General features: G+C 54.1%; 3 protein-coding genes across 3 annotated transcripts; 1 reads left to right on the plus strand and 2 right to left on the minus strand.

Moving 5' to 3' along the window:
- Positions 1–2,687: 2,687 nt before the first annotated feature.
- myb5 (transcription factor Myb5) lies at positions 2,688–3,313 on the minus strand (the record flags this gene model as incomplete). Its single annotated transcript, XM_002948062.1, has 4 exons — positions 2,688–2,810; positions 2,970–3,008; positions 3,101–3,191; positions 3,267–3,313. Coding segments are annotated over 4 exons (300 nt in total), but the record flags the coding sequence as incomplete, so codon positions are not given.
- Positions 3,314–9,461: 6,148 nt separating this feature from the next.
- Positions 9,462–13,711, minus strand: VOLCADRAFT_80016 (uncharacterized protein). The gene is made up of 10 exons (XM_002948063.1): positions 13,579–13,711; positions 13,418–13,486; positions 13,294–13,331; positions 12,897–13,026; positions 12,297–12,461; positions 11,830–11,939; positions 11,404–11,575; positions 10,982–11,155; positions 10,609–10,777; positions 9,462–10,298 (listed from the first exon to the last, which is right to left on the minus strand). Exons 1-10 carry the CDS (start codon positions 13,633–13,635, stop codon positions 10,171–10,173), a joined length of 1,212 nt encoding a protein of 403 aa, XP_002948109.1. The 5' UTR covers positions 13,636–13,711; the 3' UTR covers positions 9,462–10,170.
- Positions 13,712–14,031: 320 nt separating this feature from the next.
- Positions 14,032–20,180, plus strand: VOLCADRAFT_116670 (uncharacterized protein; the record flags this gene model as incomplete). Its single annotated transcript, XM_002947910.1, has 16 exons — positions 14,032–14,141; positions 14,215–14,344; positions 14,538–14,628; positions 14,977–15,053; positions 15,323–15,455; positions 15,643–15,785; positions 15,981–16,208; positions 16,298–16,530; positions 16,955–17,090; positions 17,285–17,462; positions 17,569–17,606; positions 17,728–17,860; positions 18,032–18,184; positions 18,275–18,468; positions 18,618–18,776; positions 18,951–20,180. 16 exons carry the CDS (start codon positions 14,032–14,034, stop codon positions 20,178–20,180), a joined length of 3,366 nt encoding a protein of 1,121 aa, XP_002947956.1.
- Between the last annotated feature and the right edge of the window lie 5 nt (positions 20,181–20,185).

Consider the following 20,185-nt stretch of genomic DNA (forward strand, 5'->3'; position numbering starts at 1 on the left):
CTAGATGGACCATGGGGCTGGACGGGTACCGCACAGCAGCAGGTGTGGAGCTAGGCTCGCCACCCTGCCCTGTTGACCGCACGTACATATCTCGACGAGGCGTTGTTCCAACACGGCAGTTATCTGTAAAGCAAACAGTAGCAGGTATGAATTCACGTTAACTCTTTACATCAAGGACCGCGTATAAATCCCACAACCCCATAGCTCAGTCCACACGGCCACCCATCGGCACGGAGGCGGTGATTCCTGGCACGGGCGTACCTGGCACGGGCCGCAGTGCTGGTCGCGAGTTGTCAGGAGTGCCCTGGGCACTGGATGTAGGTGGGCGGGCGATAATGCCGAAGCTGGGGTGACACGCCTGCAACTCTGTCCATGAAAGCGCAGGCACATCCGACCAGTCGTTGCTGAAGCCTGGCGTCACCTTGGGCATACCCGGCGGGACCGGCGCACATAACAATTCCGGTCCCGGGCTGGGACCCAGCGCACCGGTTGGCGTTTGCAGGAGCCCTGCGTTCCCATGTCGGGAAGGTCTTAACCAACATGAAGACGAGGTAGCAACGCGCAGTGAGGATTACAGCAACGTTAACTGCAAGTATGTAACCATAGTACTTCAGCTCACTGCAATCAGCGCAATGCCGCACAAAAACGCACCTGCTTCCACGAATGCAAGGAAGGAGCTAGTTGGGGGTGAGCCAATGACTTCTTGCCAGTCCAGGAGCTGGTCGCCACGGGGTGGCGTCCCTCCTTCCCCGAACAGTTCGCCAGGTAGGCCTAATGACGTGTCCGCACTGCCGCCAGCGATGGCCTGTCAGCGAATAAAAGGAGAATTTTAAATGTGAGGGGACTATAGGGAGCAGGACGATACAAAGGATTCCCATTGAAGCGCTTACGCCTGCATCAAAGCTCACCTGCTGGCGAAAACCAGCGGCAATCGTCGGGCCGCCGTTCGAAGCTTGGGCTGTGAAGACATAGCCAGGTATTGACACCCCGGCCTCACCAGCCAGGCCACCAGGCAAACGGAAAGTATCGACATCAGCACGCTCTTGCTGCTCTTTCATCTCAGCTAATGAGTTCACGGATGCAGCCAGCGCTCCATCCAGCCCGCCAATACACCCTCCTGTCGTGTCTGCAGCATTGCCCGGGGCTTCCGTGTATGCCCTGGCGCCAGGTCCACCATCATCCGCCTTGCGCTGGAGGCTCAGCGTCGCTGACATAATGGCAGGCATCGTTGCCAGCGGGTAGCAACGGCCACTGCGCGTCTTCCGGCTTGACATGTGCAAAACCGCATCACCTGATACACATGCAAAAAGGGACGAAGATTCTGTCTACACAGCGGCCATTGAAGTTCCTACACACCCGGATTTACCTAGGAATGGCGGCACGGCCCTTAACAAAGCCAAACCCCTCACCTGACGGAGCTTCTTCACTCCGTCCGGCTGGCCTTTGGCGCCGACAGCCAGTAGAGGCGAGCCCGCGGCGGCTGCCTGTGCTGACGGTCGGACGTTCACAGGTGCTTACGACAGCGTTTGTGCCGGCACCCTTGCTTGCCCGACAGGGATGCGGAGCACGGCCATCTGTGTTGCCGCTGTCGACTCCTTGACCGTCATAGTCCTTGCCGCGGCATTCTTTAGCACCACAGGGATTGGTACTGGGCCGGAATGGCACATGCTCACCGACGATCACATCATCAGTGATCACGGGAGAGTGGTGCCCTGGAGACAGCAGGGGATCGACTGCCGCAACGGTGGCAACAGCGATGCTAGCAAGCGGCTCCGGCTTTGAGGCTCGTCCTTTGGGTGTTCCTCCGCTAGACGGTAGGATGACTGCCGTAAGACGGCCGCGCGGCCTGCGCTGTGTGGACCTTAAGCGTCGTCTGAAGGAGAGGACTCGAGTCCCTAGCAGCAAACGGCCTACAGGGTAAGCAGACACACCTTTTATTAATCTCGCGCACAATCATTGCAACAAAGTTTCTAGGTTCGGTTTACGTGTAAGCCATAAATGTATCTGAAGTCCCGGGGTTACGTACCTCTCTGGGTGCTGTCTACGCCCACGAGGTCGTCTTGTTGGTCGACGCCAGTCTGCGACTGTGACTTGGCTTTTCCAGCGTACATGAGCGCGCCTACTGATCCAGGGTCTTGCAATACAGCTGGTCGGCGATCTTGACGTAATAGGCCTCCAATCCCGGACACGTCAATTCCCACCATGGTGTTGCGCACACGCAATCTGGCTAGGCGCGTTTGCTGGACCGTCGGCGGTTGCAGGAATTCGCCGCCGCCTTGCGTAAGAAGTAATGCCGAAGCTGGCATTGCAGGCATCTCCGTCGTTGCATCCCCGATAACGGTTGAAGGGCAGTCATGAGGTTGCACTCGTCCGCGTCGTGTCGTCTCAGTGTCGGTGGCCTGGGACCCCTGACCGTGAGTAGCATGCTCTTGGTGCGGAGTCTCGGGTGCTGCCGGCAACGATGCCTGGAGTGTACGGATAAAGGCAATAGGTATGCGTACGCGGTCTTCAGGAAGACCAGAACAGAATGCAAGCACAACACCCTCTTCAGGCGCGTGTCTTCCTAAAGCCGCTAGGGCAGGTCATAGAAGGATCGGAGGATCACCCGCTCGCACGCGCATACACACATGCAAACACACACCTAGCCTGTATAGACATACCTTGCTCTTGCTACTGGTCAAGATGCACCATCGCCCTCGGCACTGTTGCGGCGTGCGGTTTGCGATGCACTTGGCAATCATGGACCAGGAGGATCCGTATTCTTGGTAAAGGGCATAGAGCCGGGCATCCTCCTCTGCGGTCCACGCATCCTGTTGCACGGATTTGGGTGCGGTACACAGGGAGCTAACTTGTAGGATGACTAATAATGCAGCAGGGTCAGTCCATCGCCGCGAGAGTTAAGAAGGGTAACTCAGGACTCAACGATGCCACGTGGCTGCCATCCTTTAGTTTACTGACTGCATGCTTACCTTTCGTATGTTCGGATCGAGGTGTCGTCGCCATCGGCCCTGTTACATGAATGTGCAGATAGAAGGTAGATGTTCTGTAATTAAGTCGTTCACAGCGGCCGTGAGCGGGGTACCCGAAGCGTAAAACGTACCATGCACTGCTGGTCCGTACGCCCAGGCAAGTGACGCGCGACGGTTGCCCATTTTCCAACGCCTATCTCCTGAACAAACCTGGTGAGGCGGCTGGGCGCATTACGGGAATGATTGTCAGATGAATACGTTGGTGAAGCGCAATGTCCAAAATACATGTGAACTTACCTATCCTCTTCTGGCGTCCATTTCTCGCGGGTAATATTGGGATTGACCTACGACACAGGCGATATGTTTCATTTGCAAATCGAGGTTCGGCTTGAGCGCTATGATTTGCGGGCCGCGGCCGACTTACTTTGTGCCGCCAGCGCTGAGCACAGCTTTGCCCGTTACGGCCAGGTATGTGTTTGCTTATCTGTGACCATTTGTTACCATACACCGCCTGCGTGGCAATTACGTATAGATTCTCTTTCGGTTCCTTGAGCGGCACACCCGAGGAACCTGCAACAACTCACTTGGTACTCCACAAGCAAGATATCTTCCTCCTCTGTCCAAGCGCCAGTCTGCATGGAAATGATAGATATTAGAACGCGCGTGACGAAAGCGGCCGGGTCAAGCAAACTTTGACTGCCCACTCCTTCAGCACAGACCTTGGTTGGCGCAGATTTCATTTGTTCCTAGGGACCTAAATTCATGCTTTCCAACAATTACGCAGCAACTTCTTCGTTGAGGAGAAAACGTCAAGAACCTGTCAATGTCAATTAACCCGCGACCGTCAGGGGCAGGGTCAAGGACCACCGTCAAACATTAGAAATGTCTTTCGTTTTCACTTTTGCGTGTTTTCTTTGCTTCATGTGTCACTTCGTGACGACGGAGTTTGGCTGCAGTTTCAAAATTCGAAAACTTCGCGCTGTCAGAGCCAAGAACGCGTCAGAGCTGGTGTTGCCGCTGAACGAGCGTGCATATGGTAGCAAGCACGAGTCCTTGTACTTTGCAGGCGTTTCCGGGGTTGCGACAACGATTTGCCAGAACTTCAATCAGTGAGCCGACATCGCTTCTGGCAGCACGGCTTCCGCAACTCAGGCCCCTGCACGTGCCTTGACAGCATAATAGAAAAGCTCATATCCCAGGCCGCAAAGGGTCCGCCTGCGTGAAAGTTCTTGCACTTCGCACCCTGTGTCTGACCTGGAGGTCGAATTGGCAGATAAGGGGACCTGCGGCGCACATACCCGGCCACAAGCATGTATCAAGAAGGTGGAGCATGAAGCATTAATAATATCGATGGTTCACAAGGCTCTGTCCGCAGTTCTTGCGATAGATGACAACCAGATGCGAACTTCGAAAAGGGCCACTGAAACCCCGCTCCCGTGCGTGAATTGTGGCGGCAACACCAAAAGCCAAGTCTTCGATGGTTTAGCAAGCACATGGACTGGATGCAATGGGGTCTTCCGTACAACATCGCAATTCATGCGGACGGCCTCGTCGACTGCCTGACGGAAAGGCGCAGGGAGAGCTTCTTCCCTTGCCAGTGGTGGAGGCGGAGAAGAATGCGACATTTTGTGGCAAATAAGACTATTGGATCCTGCGTTTAAAAGGGGATTTGATGACGTCAATAAGTATATTGTGTGCTACAGGGCTGACATGCTACGGCCTGCGCACCTTGGGATTATGCCTTGGGATAGCTCTAATTATACATGTATTGTGCTAGTAATGCATGCACCCGATAAGGCAACGGCGTACAAAGCCTAGGGAAGTAGTTTCCGCACTTGAAGCCGACGATAGCCAGGGAGCTCTCCTTGTGGATTGCCCGGTAGCTTCTGACGAACCTTTTGCCTAAGGAACAGCTAGCGCTAAGGTTGAGAACCAAAGGGGGAAGCTAAAACCCCCTGCGTGCCAATAGCAAAACCGTGCCAATACGCATTTACTGCCACAGGGGATGTGAAGACTTAACGGACCTGGAGACACCCTCACGGACAACCAAGCGAAACATCACGGACGTCCAACACCATCGCGTCCCTCTCCCGTCCGCGGGAGAGAGCTTAGGCTGTCTTTTCGTTGGGGCTGGGCAGCAGCCCCTGGCCATATCAGGCCCGGTCAGATACTTGTTACTACTGTTTTCCTTCTTGGAGTGCAATATTTGGAGCGGAATACCGCAAGAAGTCATCAGGGTAAAGGAGCGTGTTGACTGGTTGTTGAGTAGGCCTCTACCCGAAGGAGCGATGATAACGGCACTAAGAGAGCGTTGGATGAGCGGCTGGGACCATACGCGTCTGACTGTCTTGCCAGAGGAGTACCCATCAGATGGGAAGCAACCGGGAGTGCAAATGGCGAAGTATAAGCACTGGATGGGGCTGCCCTTTTCGGGAGCCGCAGCCGTCATGTGGCCAACACATGCTAAGGTTTTCATTCCTCGTTTAGCACATCGTAAGCTAATGCAGTTTCGTTTATGTTGCTGGGCTCTGGAGGCAAACAGAGCACGAAGAGGCAAGTACCATGTCCCCAGGGGGCAGCGGTTTTGCCGCTGTTGTGGTACTAATAGCCGAATCGAGGATGAAAAACACGTGTTATTGGAATGCCCAGCCTATAATGATATTCGTGCTGAAGAGGGATTTGATCATCAACAGAGCATGGTGGAGGCCATGAAATGGGAGCCAGCACGTCTTGCGCGGATGTTGGAACGTATGTGGGCTCACCGAGACTCAGTTACCCCCTTTGGGCGCTAGTCTGGGCTGATGTGCGGTGTTTCCTTTTCTCCGTGGCTTTTAGGCGTTGTAGTATTGCCCTTGGGCCTTCGGCTCGTATGGGTAGTTTTTACAGTTATGGGGTCACGCACCCACCAACCATGTAACACACACAGATACTTGTAACCATCAACTTCGTCACAGCTGCCACAACCACCACTGCAGCCACCATCGCTATCACAATCAGAACCATCGACGATCATTGACTTAAGGCCGATCCCTCCAGAGTCCAGACACCACACCCTAGCACAATGACAGCATATTTCCAGTCATGCACCACTGGACATACTGGACGTGCCAACGTGTCCTGTATGCAATGGTGCAAGGCTGCCGGCCTTCCCAAATTGGCCGTACCTGCTAAGAGCCACCACACAGTCAGGTCGAACCTAGTACACACTGCTCCATATGTGCCATGCATCTGGTTCTTCCTGGACGGAGCATTCACCTGTCCCATGTGGAGAAACTTATGGACGACTTTTGGGGAACATGTGGACACACGGACCTTACCATCAATTTTCGGTGTGCGCCTTGAGTGCCGTGGATGGCTCTATCGCCACCCGGGTAGCCCACACCGCCACATCAAACCGCATCTACACCCAGCTGTCTTTTAAACGTGGGAACTTGCCAAGCCTGAACATCCCAGTGATTATGTGCAGCAAAGCGTTACCATGGACTGTCGGTGTGGAAGGGCCATCAGTGCAACATGTCTTGTCCAACACCATGGACGCCCATGGCCAAGTGTCAGCCAACTGGCCAGAGGCGGACCCTGGTCCAACACACCCAGGGGGTACTCATAGGAAACAAAAGATGGTCAGGGCTCGGGACAAAGACCCCTTGAGAGTAGTTGGCAAACGCATAGGCACGTCTATTAGCCGATCATTACCATGCATCCAAGCCACCCTTTGCCATGTGAAGACTCGACTAAGCTTGGAGGGCTGGTAAAACCCAGGAAAATCTACAAGCCTGGGACTTGAACTATCTGATGGAAGGAGGCTTCGTTAGGTCAGGATGAAGGTTGTGAAGCGTAGAGACACCTTCTTACCTTACCACTTAGCAAGTGAGATTACATATTAGGAGCGATATGGGGGGGAGACAAGACCAGCTGCGCAACATGAGGATAACATACCCGTTGTAGCTCAACACTTATGCACCCTGCACCTGAACGGTATATGCGGGGTGACCCCTTTGCCCCCAATCGCCCCGAATTGCGCTGCAGGCGCCGCTGGTGCTTGATGGCTTTGATACCCACGGATGGCTGCAAGTAGCCAAATGAGCACCACTAAAGACCGCATAACTTGTTTGCCTTGGAACGGGTGCTGTTCCTTATCTTTCCTTATGCCCTGTTGAATTGGAGTTAGGCCATTATGAAAACCTGAGACCTGGATCCTGATGATAAAGGCCCTCTCCTTTAAATAAGATATGATTAAGACACGATTGCCTAGGTGATGAGAACAATGGGGTGGAAGTCAACTCGGCATGGCACATCGGCATCCGAATTATAAGGGGGGGTGGGCGTGATCATAGCGATGAGTGGGGTAGCAAGCGTGGTACTTCCAGAAGATGCTGCGTGTTCGAAAGCCGTTGTCAGTGTAGAGAATTTTTCCTAGGCGACACGGAGGAATGCGGGGCACCTGAAGGCCACTCGTAAGTGCAGTATTAGTAAATTGCTGGATGCGAATGCCACTGGTTTACAGCCAGCCAGCTTCTTTCCATGCCTGAACGTACACCACGCAGCTTGACTTACCACGTCATGCTAGGTCCCCAACCTGCACTGGCGAGTTCTATGCTTGGCTCGACACCTTTTAGGAAACGGCTAAGTGTCCCACACTAGAACCCCTTGCTGACAGCTCCACATTGCTATTACCGTGCAACTTCACTAGCACCAAAGCCGTCACCTAATATTGTATCCTGGGTATATCACGGGATCTGCATCCACAGTTCGGTTCCTTCCTGAAAAGTCATGATGTAACACCTAAGTTGACTCAGGTGCTTCAACTGCTTAGTCTGTGCGATAAGTCCTTGGCATGATCGAGACCTGCCGCCACATCTCGGTAGCAAGTTGGGTCCATTGCTAATGCAGTCTTACGGCAGGATATAACCGATGCTCTGACTAACACGGAATGGAAGGGTTGGGGGGTAAAGGAGCGTCTTGACTGGTTGTTGAGTAGACCTTTCCCCGAAGGAGCGTGATAACGGCGCTAAGGGAGCGTTTGATGGGCGGCTGCAGCCCAGCTGGGACCATGCGCGTCTGACTGTCTTGCCAGAGGAGTACCCATCAGATGGGAAGCAACCGGTAGTGCAGCAGTATTTTTTAAAATGGTTACTAGTGACCAAGTGGTTACTGAGAAAATATTTCCCTTCCAGAAGGTGGTCACTAGGAAATGTTTTTGAGTCACCTGCCAGTAACCAGGTGGTCGCCAGGAAATTGGGCCACAGAACCCCGTAGTGACCAACCAAATCTTTCTATACATAGACCCACGTAAGTAAACAATCAACATATACGCGTCGTCCTGGCTGTTCAAAACCGTGACTGAGCGTTGTGAAGTTGGATCTTCGGATGCATGGTTCTAGTGGGACCCTGTAAACAGGAGTCCTGTTCAGCATACTCACTGGAAAAAAATGTAGAGTGGTTACCTAGGAAAACCCCCACAGTAACCACTTGGTCACTAAAAAATTACCCTGTTGAAAAAGTTTTAAAAACGCTGGCGTGCAGATGGCGAAGTATAAGGGAGCCGCAGCCGTTATGTGGCCAACACATGCTAAAATTTTCATTCCTCGTTTAGCACATGGTAAGCTAATGCAGTTTCGTTTATGTTGCTGGGCTTTGGAGGCAAACAGAGCACGAAGGGGCAAGTACCATGTCCCCAGGAAGCGTCCCCAGGGAGCAGCGGTTTCGCCGCTGTTGTGGTACCAATAGCCAAGTCGAGGCTGAAAAACACGTGTTATTGGAATGCCCAGCTTATAATGATATTCGTGCGGAAGAGGCATTCGATCATCAACAGAGCATGGTGGAGGCCATGAAATGGGATCCAGTACGTCTGACGAGGATGTTGGAACGTATGTGGGATCACCACAAGTCAGTTATCCCCTTTGGGCGCTAGTCTGGGCTAATAGTGCGGTGTTTCCTTTTCTCCATGGCTTTTAGGCGTTGAAGTATTGCCCTTGGGCCTTCGGCTCGTATGGATAGCTCTACAGGTATGGGGTCACACAACCCCCAACCATGTAACACGCACACACATGCCGGTCATGATGCTCATCGGCCACTGTTGATACTGGTGTACAACACCGTCCGAGCAATGGCTGGGCTCTCCCTTGCTTCACCAGGTATATAAGCTGGCCCACATGCCCTCTACTATGGGTATCGCTGCGCTTCCGCAACAGTGTGTTTGCCATGGATTATTAGCCGTTGTCATGTGAAAAATCGATTTGTTAAAACTCATTGTAATCCTAACCTCCGAAGCCGTGGTCTAAGTGGTCCCCGTGCATTGGTGTTGGAAAGCCACATATTTGCGTGTAAGTGTGCGCCGATAACGGGAAGGAGGGGTAGAGGTCATCACCACATCCGACGTCGGATCTTGACCCTGGCAAGTCTGAGAATTGGAACAATCTGGAGTCTTGCACATGTGCAGCAGGACGTTGTGCCCTGTGGTGCTGACAAATCATGAATTGGCCCAAATAATTTCGAGCGTTTTAAAGGGTGCCGCGTCTTCCCCATCCATCTACTGCAGCCAGGAAACCGCATAGGACGCGCGAAGTGGACCATTGGCGTATTTACGGTAGCCAAACGGATGAAGTTCAACGGTGCCCTGGTCAGGGTAGCCTTTTTGCCTTGCTGCGCAACGCGCATCGTGAAAGAGTCGATCGCTAACCCCAACTGGTCCTAGCGCCACCTTAAGGTATCACGCTTCGACACCCAAAACTCGTAGGGATTGCCCATTAAATCATGAGCGCTGCGTGTAAGCACGTCCACCGAAGCTATTCGGCCTTCTCCTCAAATGCGTTCATGGACGATTACTTTTGGACCATCACTCGTAACGCCTGACCTTAGCCTCCCTCCCGCGCTTATTCGCAGCACAAATCACGTGCTGGTGCAGACGCATACTATACCCACATCTAAACTCGCACCATCACGCTCGAAGATAAAAAAGCGCAGACTGACTAAGACTCCGCACTCTAGCCGAGGTCTTGCCGCACCTAGAGAACAATGCACTCGAAAAGCGGAAGTACCATAACCCCTGCTGAGACCGGTCTGCACTACGAATCCTGCATTCACAAGCTGAGCGTGGGGCCCCTTCAGCCGGCCACTGCTCTGGGTTGCGGCCACTCGCCTACTTCATTTGGGATTTTTAAGGTAAGCCCGCGGAGCACGGAGTTCCCTGTGGGAAGGCACGCTAGATGCATGGCATTGGCCTCACCGCCATGAACGCATCTACAACGTCGTCTGTTACCTGCGCCCGCGCTCGCTCGTGGCGCGACACCAAGTCCGTCAAGACAGTGATGAGTTCCTTCTTGATTTCGCCTGTGGTGTCGACAGGCAATGTCCGGACAGTCAGCTCTTCAGGCACCTTCATGTCATTACGCAATTAATAGACGCATTAGCAGGGTATGGAACCATGTTTTGAAGCATGCGCACCAACCGCGCTGGCTCTGCTGCGGACGAAAATTCTAATTTATGGCACGCCTTTGAGGACGGTACAGTGGCTGGAGGGCCCTAGTCAGACGCAAAACAAACCCCAATCCATGCCGGACGGTAAAAGTAAACGTGCTCGGCGTCATGACAAAAGCTTCACCAAGCCCCTAATCGCCGAAGCCACATGCCGTGCACCCACCTGTCAACATGCGGCCTGAGCTGTACTCCTCCCCAATGGTGGCCAGCTTGGCGTCGTCCTCCAGAAAGAAGTTGAGGTACTTCCATGGCACGTCTACTGCCAGGTTTGCGCCTTTGGCGCGGTGCTCTTCCACAGTTGCACCGCCACCACTGAAAGCGTACTTGTTAATCTGTTGGTTTAGTGGCAATGGGTGGATGTCCAGATGTTCAGGATGCCGACAGAAGACACTAATGTAATTGGAAAATCTTGATCCAGCAAGGGGCAGATGTCTTTTCGCTCAGTTACATATACCAAGGATCAGCTGGCGCGGATTTCTGTCCGCTGCCACCATGCGTCCCTCTGTTAGCGCGTCGTCAACTTCACGTCCCCTCACCTTATCTTTAATCTGCGACGGTGTATCGTTCACAAAAATAGCGGAGTTTGCGTCGCTAGCCGACATCTTGCCGCTCTCTCCTTGCAAAGCGGGAAAGAACTTGGACTCAATGAGCGCCGGCTTCTGGTGGCCGATACGTGGCGCGACGTCGCGAGTCATGCGGAAGTAAGGGTCCTACGGTCGGAAAAAAATGGCGGCCAAGTGTCAGGCCGAAACATCAACTTCCATCCGTACCACTTCCATCGTAAGCTCCCATGACAGGCGTACCGCCAAGCCTGCGGTGTAATACCCCGAAGAGCTATGTGGCCTGACTTAGTCACGTATCCTGCGATTTGGAGGGCACCGGCATACCATTGATCGACCGTGCTGAGCTGCTATGCATCCAGTATGATCCAGGGTTTGCCTATCGCGTTTACCCTTACCTGGTCGATTGCGCACGGGATCAAGCACCGAATGTCCTTTCGCTGGCCGAACATATGTGGAAAGCAATCCGGAAAAGACGGCGCTGCTTGCACAGCCGGAAAGGCAATCTTCCCGATGTTGTCCTCCTGGGTAAATCCAAAAATGCCACGAACTTGGTTCATGGTGACGCACCTGACATATCGATGGAGAGTGGCAGGACAGGTCAAGAGGGTCGAGGGACGTTAGCTTGTACCGTGTGTGGTACAGGCAGCTAGGCACACGAAGTATGTCCATTAATCCAAAGGGCATTGCGCGTGGCAGCTGCAATTGCATGTAGGCACAATGACCGAGCAGCTGTGGGCGTCCACGTGATAGTAGAGCTGACAAGCCTCCAATCTATGAGTTGTTCGGAACAGGCACGAGACGGACAAGCATCATCTGCGCACCTCTGAATGCGAATGATGTTGCGATAGAAGGCGCCGCCCACGTACTCAAAGTCCGAGAAGATGAAGGTTTTCGATACGTCAAAGCCACAGGCGATAATATCCTTTGCATTCTGTGGCACCGCATGCACGACAAAAACAACTCTGGCCGCGGCAACGGTTACGGCATCGTAATGTCGCACGGCTACGGTCACCGCGAAGGCTCAACAACAGCCCAACATGTCCCATGGTCAGGGTCATGTCCTATGGTCCGCACCCAAAGCTGTGGCGAACCAAGCATATCTGTTTTCTGTGATCATCCATGTGTAGTGCACTGTAAGCTTCAAACATGAGCTGGGCCTAATAGCAACCCTAGCTTAGCAGCCACACTGTCGCACGGTCAGCAAAGCCGGTCCCTTCACTCTACAACAGCCGAGCCCAACCTTGGCCCCAGCATTCAAGTTGTCGAAAGCTACCCACCTCCAGCTCACCTCCCGGGCCAGGCGTCGTGCCTCATCTATGTCGAGACCCCGCCACAGACTCTTCTCATCGTCCGTTAGCTGGATGACAAGCGGCACGTTGAAGGCGTCTTGCAGGTACTTGGTGAACATGAAGGGCACTAGGTGTCCCAGATGGAGGGCTTCTGACGATGGTCCCTGCAAGTGCGTGTGGGTTGCGGCCGCGGATTGAGCCTGAGGTCAACGGTGAAGAAGCCTGTTACAAATGGATTCCCCCAAGAAACACGTTTCAGCAAGGTTGCCTTCCAGGAAAGCAACTACAAAGGGTCTATCGTGCTGCAGGACCCCGACGGCCGGGGAACTGTAGGGTGCGGCTGCAGGGCAGGACCCCGTGTGTCCAATTGGCAATGTTGCGCATGGTGCAGGACGGGGGGTTCCTGGAATCCAGCGATTGACTGGCGTGACGGAAACTTTGTTCACTGAGGGCGGTGGTCGTATTATGTTGACAAAACAGCCTGACTGCATCAGGTCGCTCTTATTGCCACGACGAGGCACGTGTCACTTTTATGTAGCTTCGTGCAGGCGCACATCGTCCTCCCCTGATGATACCAAGGCCCAATACGAACTTCTTACACGGCCGGTGTACAGGTAGAATGGAATGCCCTTCTCGTAGCAGTCTAAAATTTCTTGCAGGTCTCGATGAGCAAAGAAGATGCCCCGCTTCAAAAAGGGGTGCGCTGGTCGCCCGGTAAGGCGCTCCACTCTGCATGCGCACATGGATCATGGAATGCGTAGGCACACGGTTGCAGGCAAAAAAGACAGAACAGACCCATGGGTCCCATACAAACATGCCACCAGGAGAGGTTGCCAGTAGGGGAAAGGTGCATTGCCACGAAGCTGGTACCGCAACTTCATTCCCTTAGGAGCGCGCTTTTGGAAAAACCGCTCCCCCAACTCCTTACACACTCAGGGCCTGACTCCAAGGATATGTATTCGCACAACCTCCATGGGATTCAATGACAATTTTCACCTTTCAACGAGCTCCTCCGTAAGCTTCGAGCACCCAAACTGCGAGACAGGTCATAGGGTTGAGAACACAATGTCTCTGAGGGTGGAGTTGGGTATGCGTCACGGTGGAGACGCCAACCGCACACCTGCTCTAGGAGCTTGTTGTAATCAATACGCCCATCCGCGCCCCCAGAAACGCTCCATGGATCCACAACCTACGTGAGGGTCGTGAAGTGCGGCGGCTAACTGTGACCCTGACGTGAAGCCAATTAAATACAAACATTTGAACAGAATCTCATGGTATAACCTGCTCTTGATCTGCTTCCTGGGCAACTGTGTTGCTATTTGGCTGTTCCTCCGCCATAGTTTCCAGGAGGACGAGCGTGGCCAAACGGAAATAGTCCCTCCTTTTAAGATAGTTAGAACAAAATATAATAAAGGGAACAAAAAATGGTGCAATGTCATGGTCGGGGTGCGGGATGAAACATGGCATGCTTGCACGAATGGTAAACAGCAATCTGTCACTACCAGGCAGGAAATGGCAATTACACAGGTTACAACATCGACATACATGCCTTTAACTCAACAGGTCATATAGTGATTAGACGGAGAGCCTCCCTACAGTATAGTCTTGAGTGCGTTGACTGGGTCCTCTTAGCCGGTGTAACGGCCCCTAGAGCTTTCAACACTCGTAGTCAACGCCTGCGTTTCAACCTGACGCTGCCAAATAAGTTGTTTGGTCAACAGGACAGAGAAGGCAATGTCCTCACCTCCTCCGCCCGGAGGTGGACCCTCAGCTCTATCGGCCTCATACCTAAAAATATGCAGCGATATAGGATGTCAGCCAATGCCAGAGCTTGTTGAGGCCCTGTAAGGAGCCAATGCCTACGCACCGTTGGCATGGGCACCTTTCCGACAACCTCCGGCGCATTGTCTTGCGCAGGAGAACTGGACAGAGGGCATGCTTTATCAGCAGCCCTGCGGAGAGCCTTCCTGATGGCACTGTCATTTCCCTGTGCGCTGTGCTTCCTATGTCGCCGTTCGAGTTCTGCAGCTTTCACAACCTGAACTTGGTGAGTGCTCCCTTCAACGGGGAAGGAGGCTTAGCGGAGGCTTCTCGCCGAGGGCACCAATGGCTGCTCGGGTCTGGGCTGTGCCTTTTGGTGGTACATCAGCTGCAGTACCGCTGTCGGGTGTGTCTGATCACCCGACACACCCACCCGGCCTAACCCGCAAGGTTCATTGAACTGCGTACATGAACCACAGAGCACTAACAGCTGGGCGGCGATCGCGGACGCCTGCTCCAAAACACGGACTTTGCAGCGGTTAATGTTCAAGGATTGCAGCTTCCGGGACGGTGAGTGCGGTAATTTGCAATCAACTCAGTAAGTACAGGCGCTTAGGGGGGCACAAAAACACCGTGAGGCAGCCCACGAAGCCGCACGTTTGTCGCTGGATGATAACTGTTTTTGCTACGCGAGGCAAGCTTAGTTACATTGACGCATGATGGCTGTTGGTTCTGAGGGATACAGGGTTAGTAACAGGGCCCTCCCAGGCTTAGTTGTCGAAAGACCCATCTGTCTTTACATGTATCCTGCGGCAGCACGTGTATCGCACGCGATCTCTTTTTTGCATTGCTGTCCGGATGTGGTCTTTGGGTTATCCTAAGCGAACGACAGTTACACTTATGTTTTCCCTTTACCAGGCCACGGCTTAACAGTCTTCGCGCGTGCCTTGTCTGCCGCGGACCTTGAAAGCTTGGAAATCTTCAATTGCCAGCTGGTGCGTGTCATGTATTTTGCCAAACCTAAGTGCCTTCCGTGACGCCCAACCGCCAGTTGGCGCGTGGCCCGCGTCTGGTCTGCCCCTGGTTCGCCGTGATCATAGCTAGTACCCGCATCGTGAAATGCTTGGCACGTTGGAGCACGGAGTTCAATTTTCGACAAACTTCAGTCGACGATATGGCAATATTACAGCAATGGCCTGTTTCGCTAGATCTATGATCAGATCCCTAGGTACGACATGTTCCTGCGTCATTCACAACCCTGTAGAGTGACGACTTCACCGTTGGTCTGACGGACGGCTCGCTGCTTGGCAACGAGAAATTTTCAACGCTGCGGATGTCAGGTTGCGGGCTTGGTGATAACGCAGTTGTGCGCTTGGCCAAGGCCATCGAGAGCGTAGGTGCGTGCGTGTCTGCGGCTTTGCTTAACGCTGGCTAAAAAGCTTTTGTCGTTAGTCGCTTGACAGAACGGTTCAATGCCTGAGGGGAAACGCATGTGCTTGCCATGCAGGCTGCGTGCAGACACTCGCAAGCCATGCGGCTGTGTCCATCTGCGCAAGTCACGTTATCGTGCTGCCCCTCATGCAGGCATGATGTGCTCATTGCGGCATCTGGACTTGTCGCATAACCGGATTGGCGATTCTGGCGCTTGTGCACTGGCTGCCATGGTTGGCGGAGAGTCGTCCCCATCGGCTGTACCATTAGTGGCTCTGGAACTCGAGGACAACCAGGTGACCGATGGGTTCGAGTCGAAGGTTCTGTTGATTAATACGCATTACAAGTGCCGACACCACAAGAGATGCGCACGCTTACGGCGCTTGCTTTTTTGGGAACCCAATTGTTGTCTCTAATGTCGCAACTTCCTCTGTGTGTTTGTACTGCAGATAACAGACGTGGGGGGTCTGGCCCTCTGCCGGGCCGCAAAGGCGGCTCTAATGCTGCACCGTCTGAACTTATCGCTGAACCCAGCGCTGACATCATCCACAATGATGGCCCTGGCGGATGCCGTGCGCTTCCACTCCGGCACGCTTGCCGAAGTAGCTCTGGCAGGCTGCAGGGCAAGTGAAGACGCAGCGGTGGCGCTTTTGCGCGCGGCCAACAAGAACAACACGTTGCAGTTGCTGGACATCCGGGGTGTGCCCCTTGGGCCTGAGGTGCGCCTGTCCTGCTTACGCTTGCGTATCCTCGGCTATGCAATAATTAGGACCATCTTTTTCTAACGCGGCCAACTTGCTTTCCGCAGGGTGTGGCGCAGTTGTGTTCGCTTCTGCGTTATACAACAAGCCTCAACACGTTGCGGGTTGATGTCGCATCCGTTGAGGGTGCCGAGGCCATTGCGCGGGATCTGCCAGCTAACCGAAGCCTTATGCATATCACGCTTGGTGGGCCCGTTCCCGACGGGCTACTGAACGCCATGTCGGAGATTCTGGCCGCCAACACAGTCCGCCGCATCAACGGATCACCTGGTGAGGGAGGGTCAGGATAGAACAGATGGGAGCTCGCAGGTCGTACGTTGTGTTGGGGACTAAATCCTGGAACCTTGGCCTAGGGCAGATTATATTCCCAGGTGTCTGGTCGTTGGTATATATACCAAGAAGCGGTTTGTGCTCTGCTAATCCCTCTTGTTAAATGTCGCAGCTTCAAGCTCACCGCTTATTCACGCCTGGATAGAGGACTCGACGATTGCGTACCAGCATCACAATGCTGGAGCTTCTGCTGGAGCAAGCCCCAGTCGCAATCCATATCCGCATGCCTACACCAACAGTTACTTCCAAAACCATATTCAAGCCGGGCAGCCTGGCGCCAGTGCGTTAAGCCCCAGAGCCATCCAAAATCAATACCTGCAGACACGCAGCCGGCCGTCGTCTCCCTCTCCACCGCCCGCTGAGTTCGTCCGCAGCCCTCGGTCAGATGCGGGGGGTTCAGTGTACAGTCACGCCACACACCGGACAGGTCGTACCCACCGTACGCATCGGACCAGCACGTCTTATCTATCGTTCGGGGGCCTGACAGACATGAGCCGACGGACGATCATGGTTAGTAGTTATTCCCGTCCACATGGAAGCGTGCAGGGCGTCCATGCAGGGCATTTCATCTGCAATGATTTTCCCCTCCGTCATTGGCCCACTCTAGCCCTGCGCACCAATCTGTGGTCCCTTTGTGTCGGCAACATGTGAGTTGCGTGAGTCGTTTTAAACCAATGCTGACGCGCGGTTCATTGCCCTTATAGGTGGGGACCACGCGCCTCCGCGTGAGTGCATCATTAGCAGCTGGCGGGGCAGCTGAGAAGGCTGTCGTGATGTTCCGGAAACACGACCAAAATGAGGATAACTATTTGAACAAGCAGGAAATGCTTGCAGCGCTGGAAGAGATGGGTGTGCTGAATGGGATCAAGGCTAAGCATGTTGGTGAGCAGCTAAGCACGCCTAAGCGGATTCTCCGCATGCTCTGCGGTCAAACCATAGCGCTTATCCCTTCCCTTTATGGCAATGCCGTCCCTTTGGATAACGCCAGGACGCTTCTTGGACAGCGAGTTTAAGAAGGCTGATTGGGTGAGTAAGAACTCCTCCTTGAAGCTTGACCGTTTAGCAGAAAGCAGCAGCAACGTTTCTTACGCTTGTCAGGGACTGTCAACTCTGCATAGAACTTTTCCCATGTGATTGGTTTCTACAGGACAAAGATGGGCGCGTCAGCCTTCAGGACTTCATCTCGTACTATGAGAGAATTGCCTATTACCAAGCGCAAATGGCCCGCGAGGGGCGGATCAAGTCCATGGCCAACTTGAACAAGCAGATGGTGCCGCAAGGTGACCGCGTGCAACCGCGTGGGGCTTCCTCGTTCCGCTGTAGCTAATACAAGATGCGCAGCTTTTTTACTATACCCCCATATGTGGGGCGAACTAGTTGATGCATACATGCTGCAACACATTTGTGGCCCCCCTGCAATAAAGGCGACATTGATGTGTAACCCTGCGCAGGCACTGAGCACAACGCGCATCTGAAGCGCGTGTTCAAGAACTATGCCCGGTTGGCGATTGGCCAGGGTCGAGTGTATGCTGACGGGCTGCCACAAATGAACAGTGCCCAGTTCCACCGGCTATGCCAGGACGCCGGCTTCATGGAGCCAGAAGGTGAGGAGGACATAGCCCAGTAGTTCTCAGAACCTCATTCCGGTCAGTCAATAATTCTGAGCTGGGCAAGTTGACTGACGCGTCCTGCAGGGCGCTTGAGCACCACCGCGCTGGACGTCATTTTCACACGGTACCGTGCAGCTAACAGCCGTCGATTATCCTTCAAGGACTTCATAGCCTCGCTTGCGGCGATAGCTTATGAGATGGGCTACCAATTTGACGACATCATGGAGGCCCTTGGTGCCCGGAACCAGCAGCCTCTGGGGCCGTCTGAACCCGTGGTGGTGGGTCATAAAGGTTCAGGCTAGACGAAAGGGCTCCAATATGTAGGGACAGGATGGCTTGGATGGCGTTCCGTTTGATAAGTTGCATTTCTGGATGTTCGTGAGCAATGGTACCTAACACTCTTATTTGGGACGTTTATTGCCTGCAGCGCGACACCTTCAGCGAGCCCGGTGGCATCCAGTATGTGCACAGTCAGGCTCAGCAGCAGCAGCCAACGGGACAAGTGAACGGAGAGGCCAATCCTGACGTGCTTGGGGTTCCACTTGTCACGGTGTACGAGGGTGCTGAGGGCAAGAAAGCGGCAGCGGTAAGCTATCAGGACCTGTGGAGATCGTGTTTTGCTTGCCAGATACCCAGCTAGGTGTGCTCTCACCCTTGCTTTGTTTGTCAGCGCTGTGGCACACGCCGTTGAATATCCTCGACGTTCATACATGAGATGCTTGAAACTGACATACCTTGTTGCGTACCTCCTTACCAGCAGCCGAAGGGCAAGCCGACCAAGAAAGTTTCTGGTTCCGGTGTCCGGGCGAGCCTTGGTGGACGAAGTGGCAGCACCCGTGCCAACAACCGGGGCACATCGGTAAACAACAATCCTCTATACGATAGCCAAGATTATACAGTACCGGGGGCGCCGGTACCGTTCCAATCGTCTTTCAATGTGAATGGCGCGCTCAACAGCCAGGGGCATAACACCCCGCGGGTTCGCGGTTCACCTGGGTACATGTCGCCTGGTCGCAGTGGGTCCGGCGTGCAGCCAGGGGCACCACAGGTTTCAGACCTGGCCATGATAGAGACTCGCTTGCGGTTGGAAATGGAAGCGCTTGCACGGCAGATGGAGGAGCGGTTTGAGCGGCAGTCCATCGCGGCACGCAACTCGGTGGGGACCGCAACGTCTGCCTCAGCGGCAGCCAATAATAGCACGGGAGGCCTTCCTGCATCAGCCGAAGCGTTGCTCGGCGCCAAGCTGCGGCACCTGGAGGGCCAAGTGGCCGGTCTGGTGTCTCGACAGGACGATGCGGAAAGGCTTGCTGTGCAGTTATCCAGCATGCAAGAGATAGTGAACAAAATAGCCGACGAAGTCGTCCGGGTCAAGAACAGGGCAGACGCAGCGGCTTCCACGGCCGCGTCAGCAGTTGCGGCAGCTTCCGCAGCTACAGCGGCGGTGGGCAACTCTGGCAGTGCGATCCCCGCTGTTGAGGAACGGCTCACAGGCGTGACTGCCCAGGTGGGCAATCTGCAGGAGACTGTGACCGCGTTGCGCCGTGAGACGCAGACATTGTCGTCGCGTTTGGACACTCTCACGGGGCAGGTATCAGCATATCGTGCTTCGCAGTCGGAGTACCAGCAACAGGCAGAACAGCTGATTCAGTTGAGGCAGCAACAGGCGGCGCAAACGGAGCAGATACAGCAGTTAGCGGCGAAGGTGGCATCTCTGCCGAATGAGCTGGCGAAGAGCAGCTCCGGCTCCTTGACAGCTGCGCACCTGGAAGCGCTGGAGAAAAAGCTAAGTTCGCGTCTGTCCCGCTACGATGGCGCACTGCTACAGGTCGCCAAACAGGTGGACGTTCTTGACATGAGGCTGCGGGAGGAGCAGGAGGGCAACATGAAGACAATCGACATGCTGCTGATGGCAGCAGGCGCCAACCCTATTCCCAAGGCGGCGCCTGGTGTAGATACAGGTGTCCCTAGCAATGCCATAGAGGGTAATTAGTGGGC

This window comes from Volvox carteri, assembly GCF_000143455.1.
Source record: "Volvox carteri f. nagariensis unplaced genomic scaffold VOLCAscaffold_8, whole genome shotgun sequence".
NCBI classification, from domain to species: Eukaryota; Viridiplantae; Chlorophyta; class Chlorophyceae; order Chlamydomonadales; family Volvocaceae; genus Volvox; species Volvox carteri.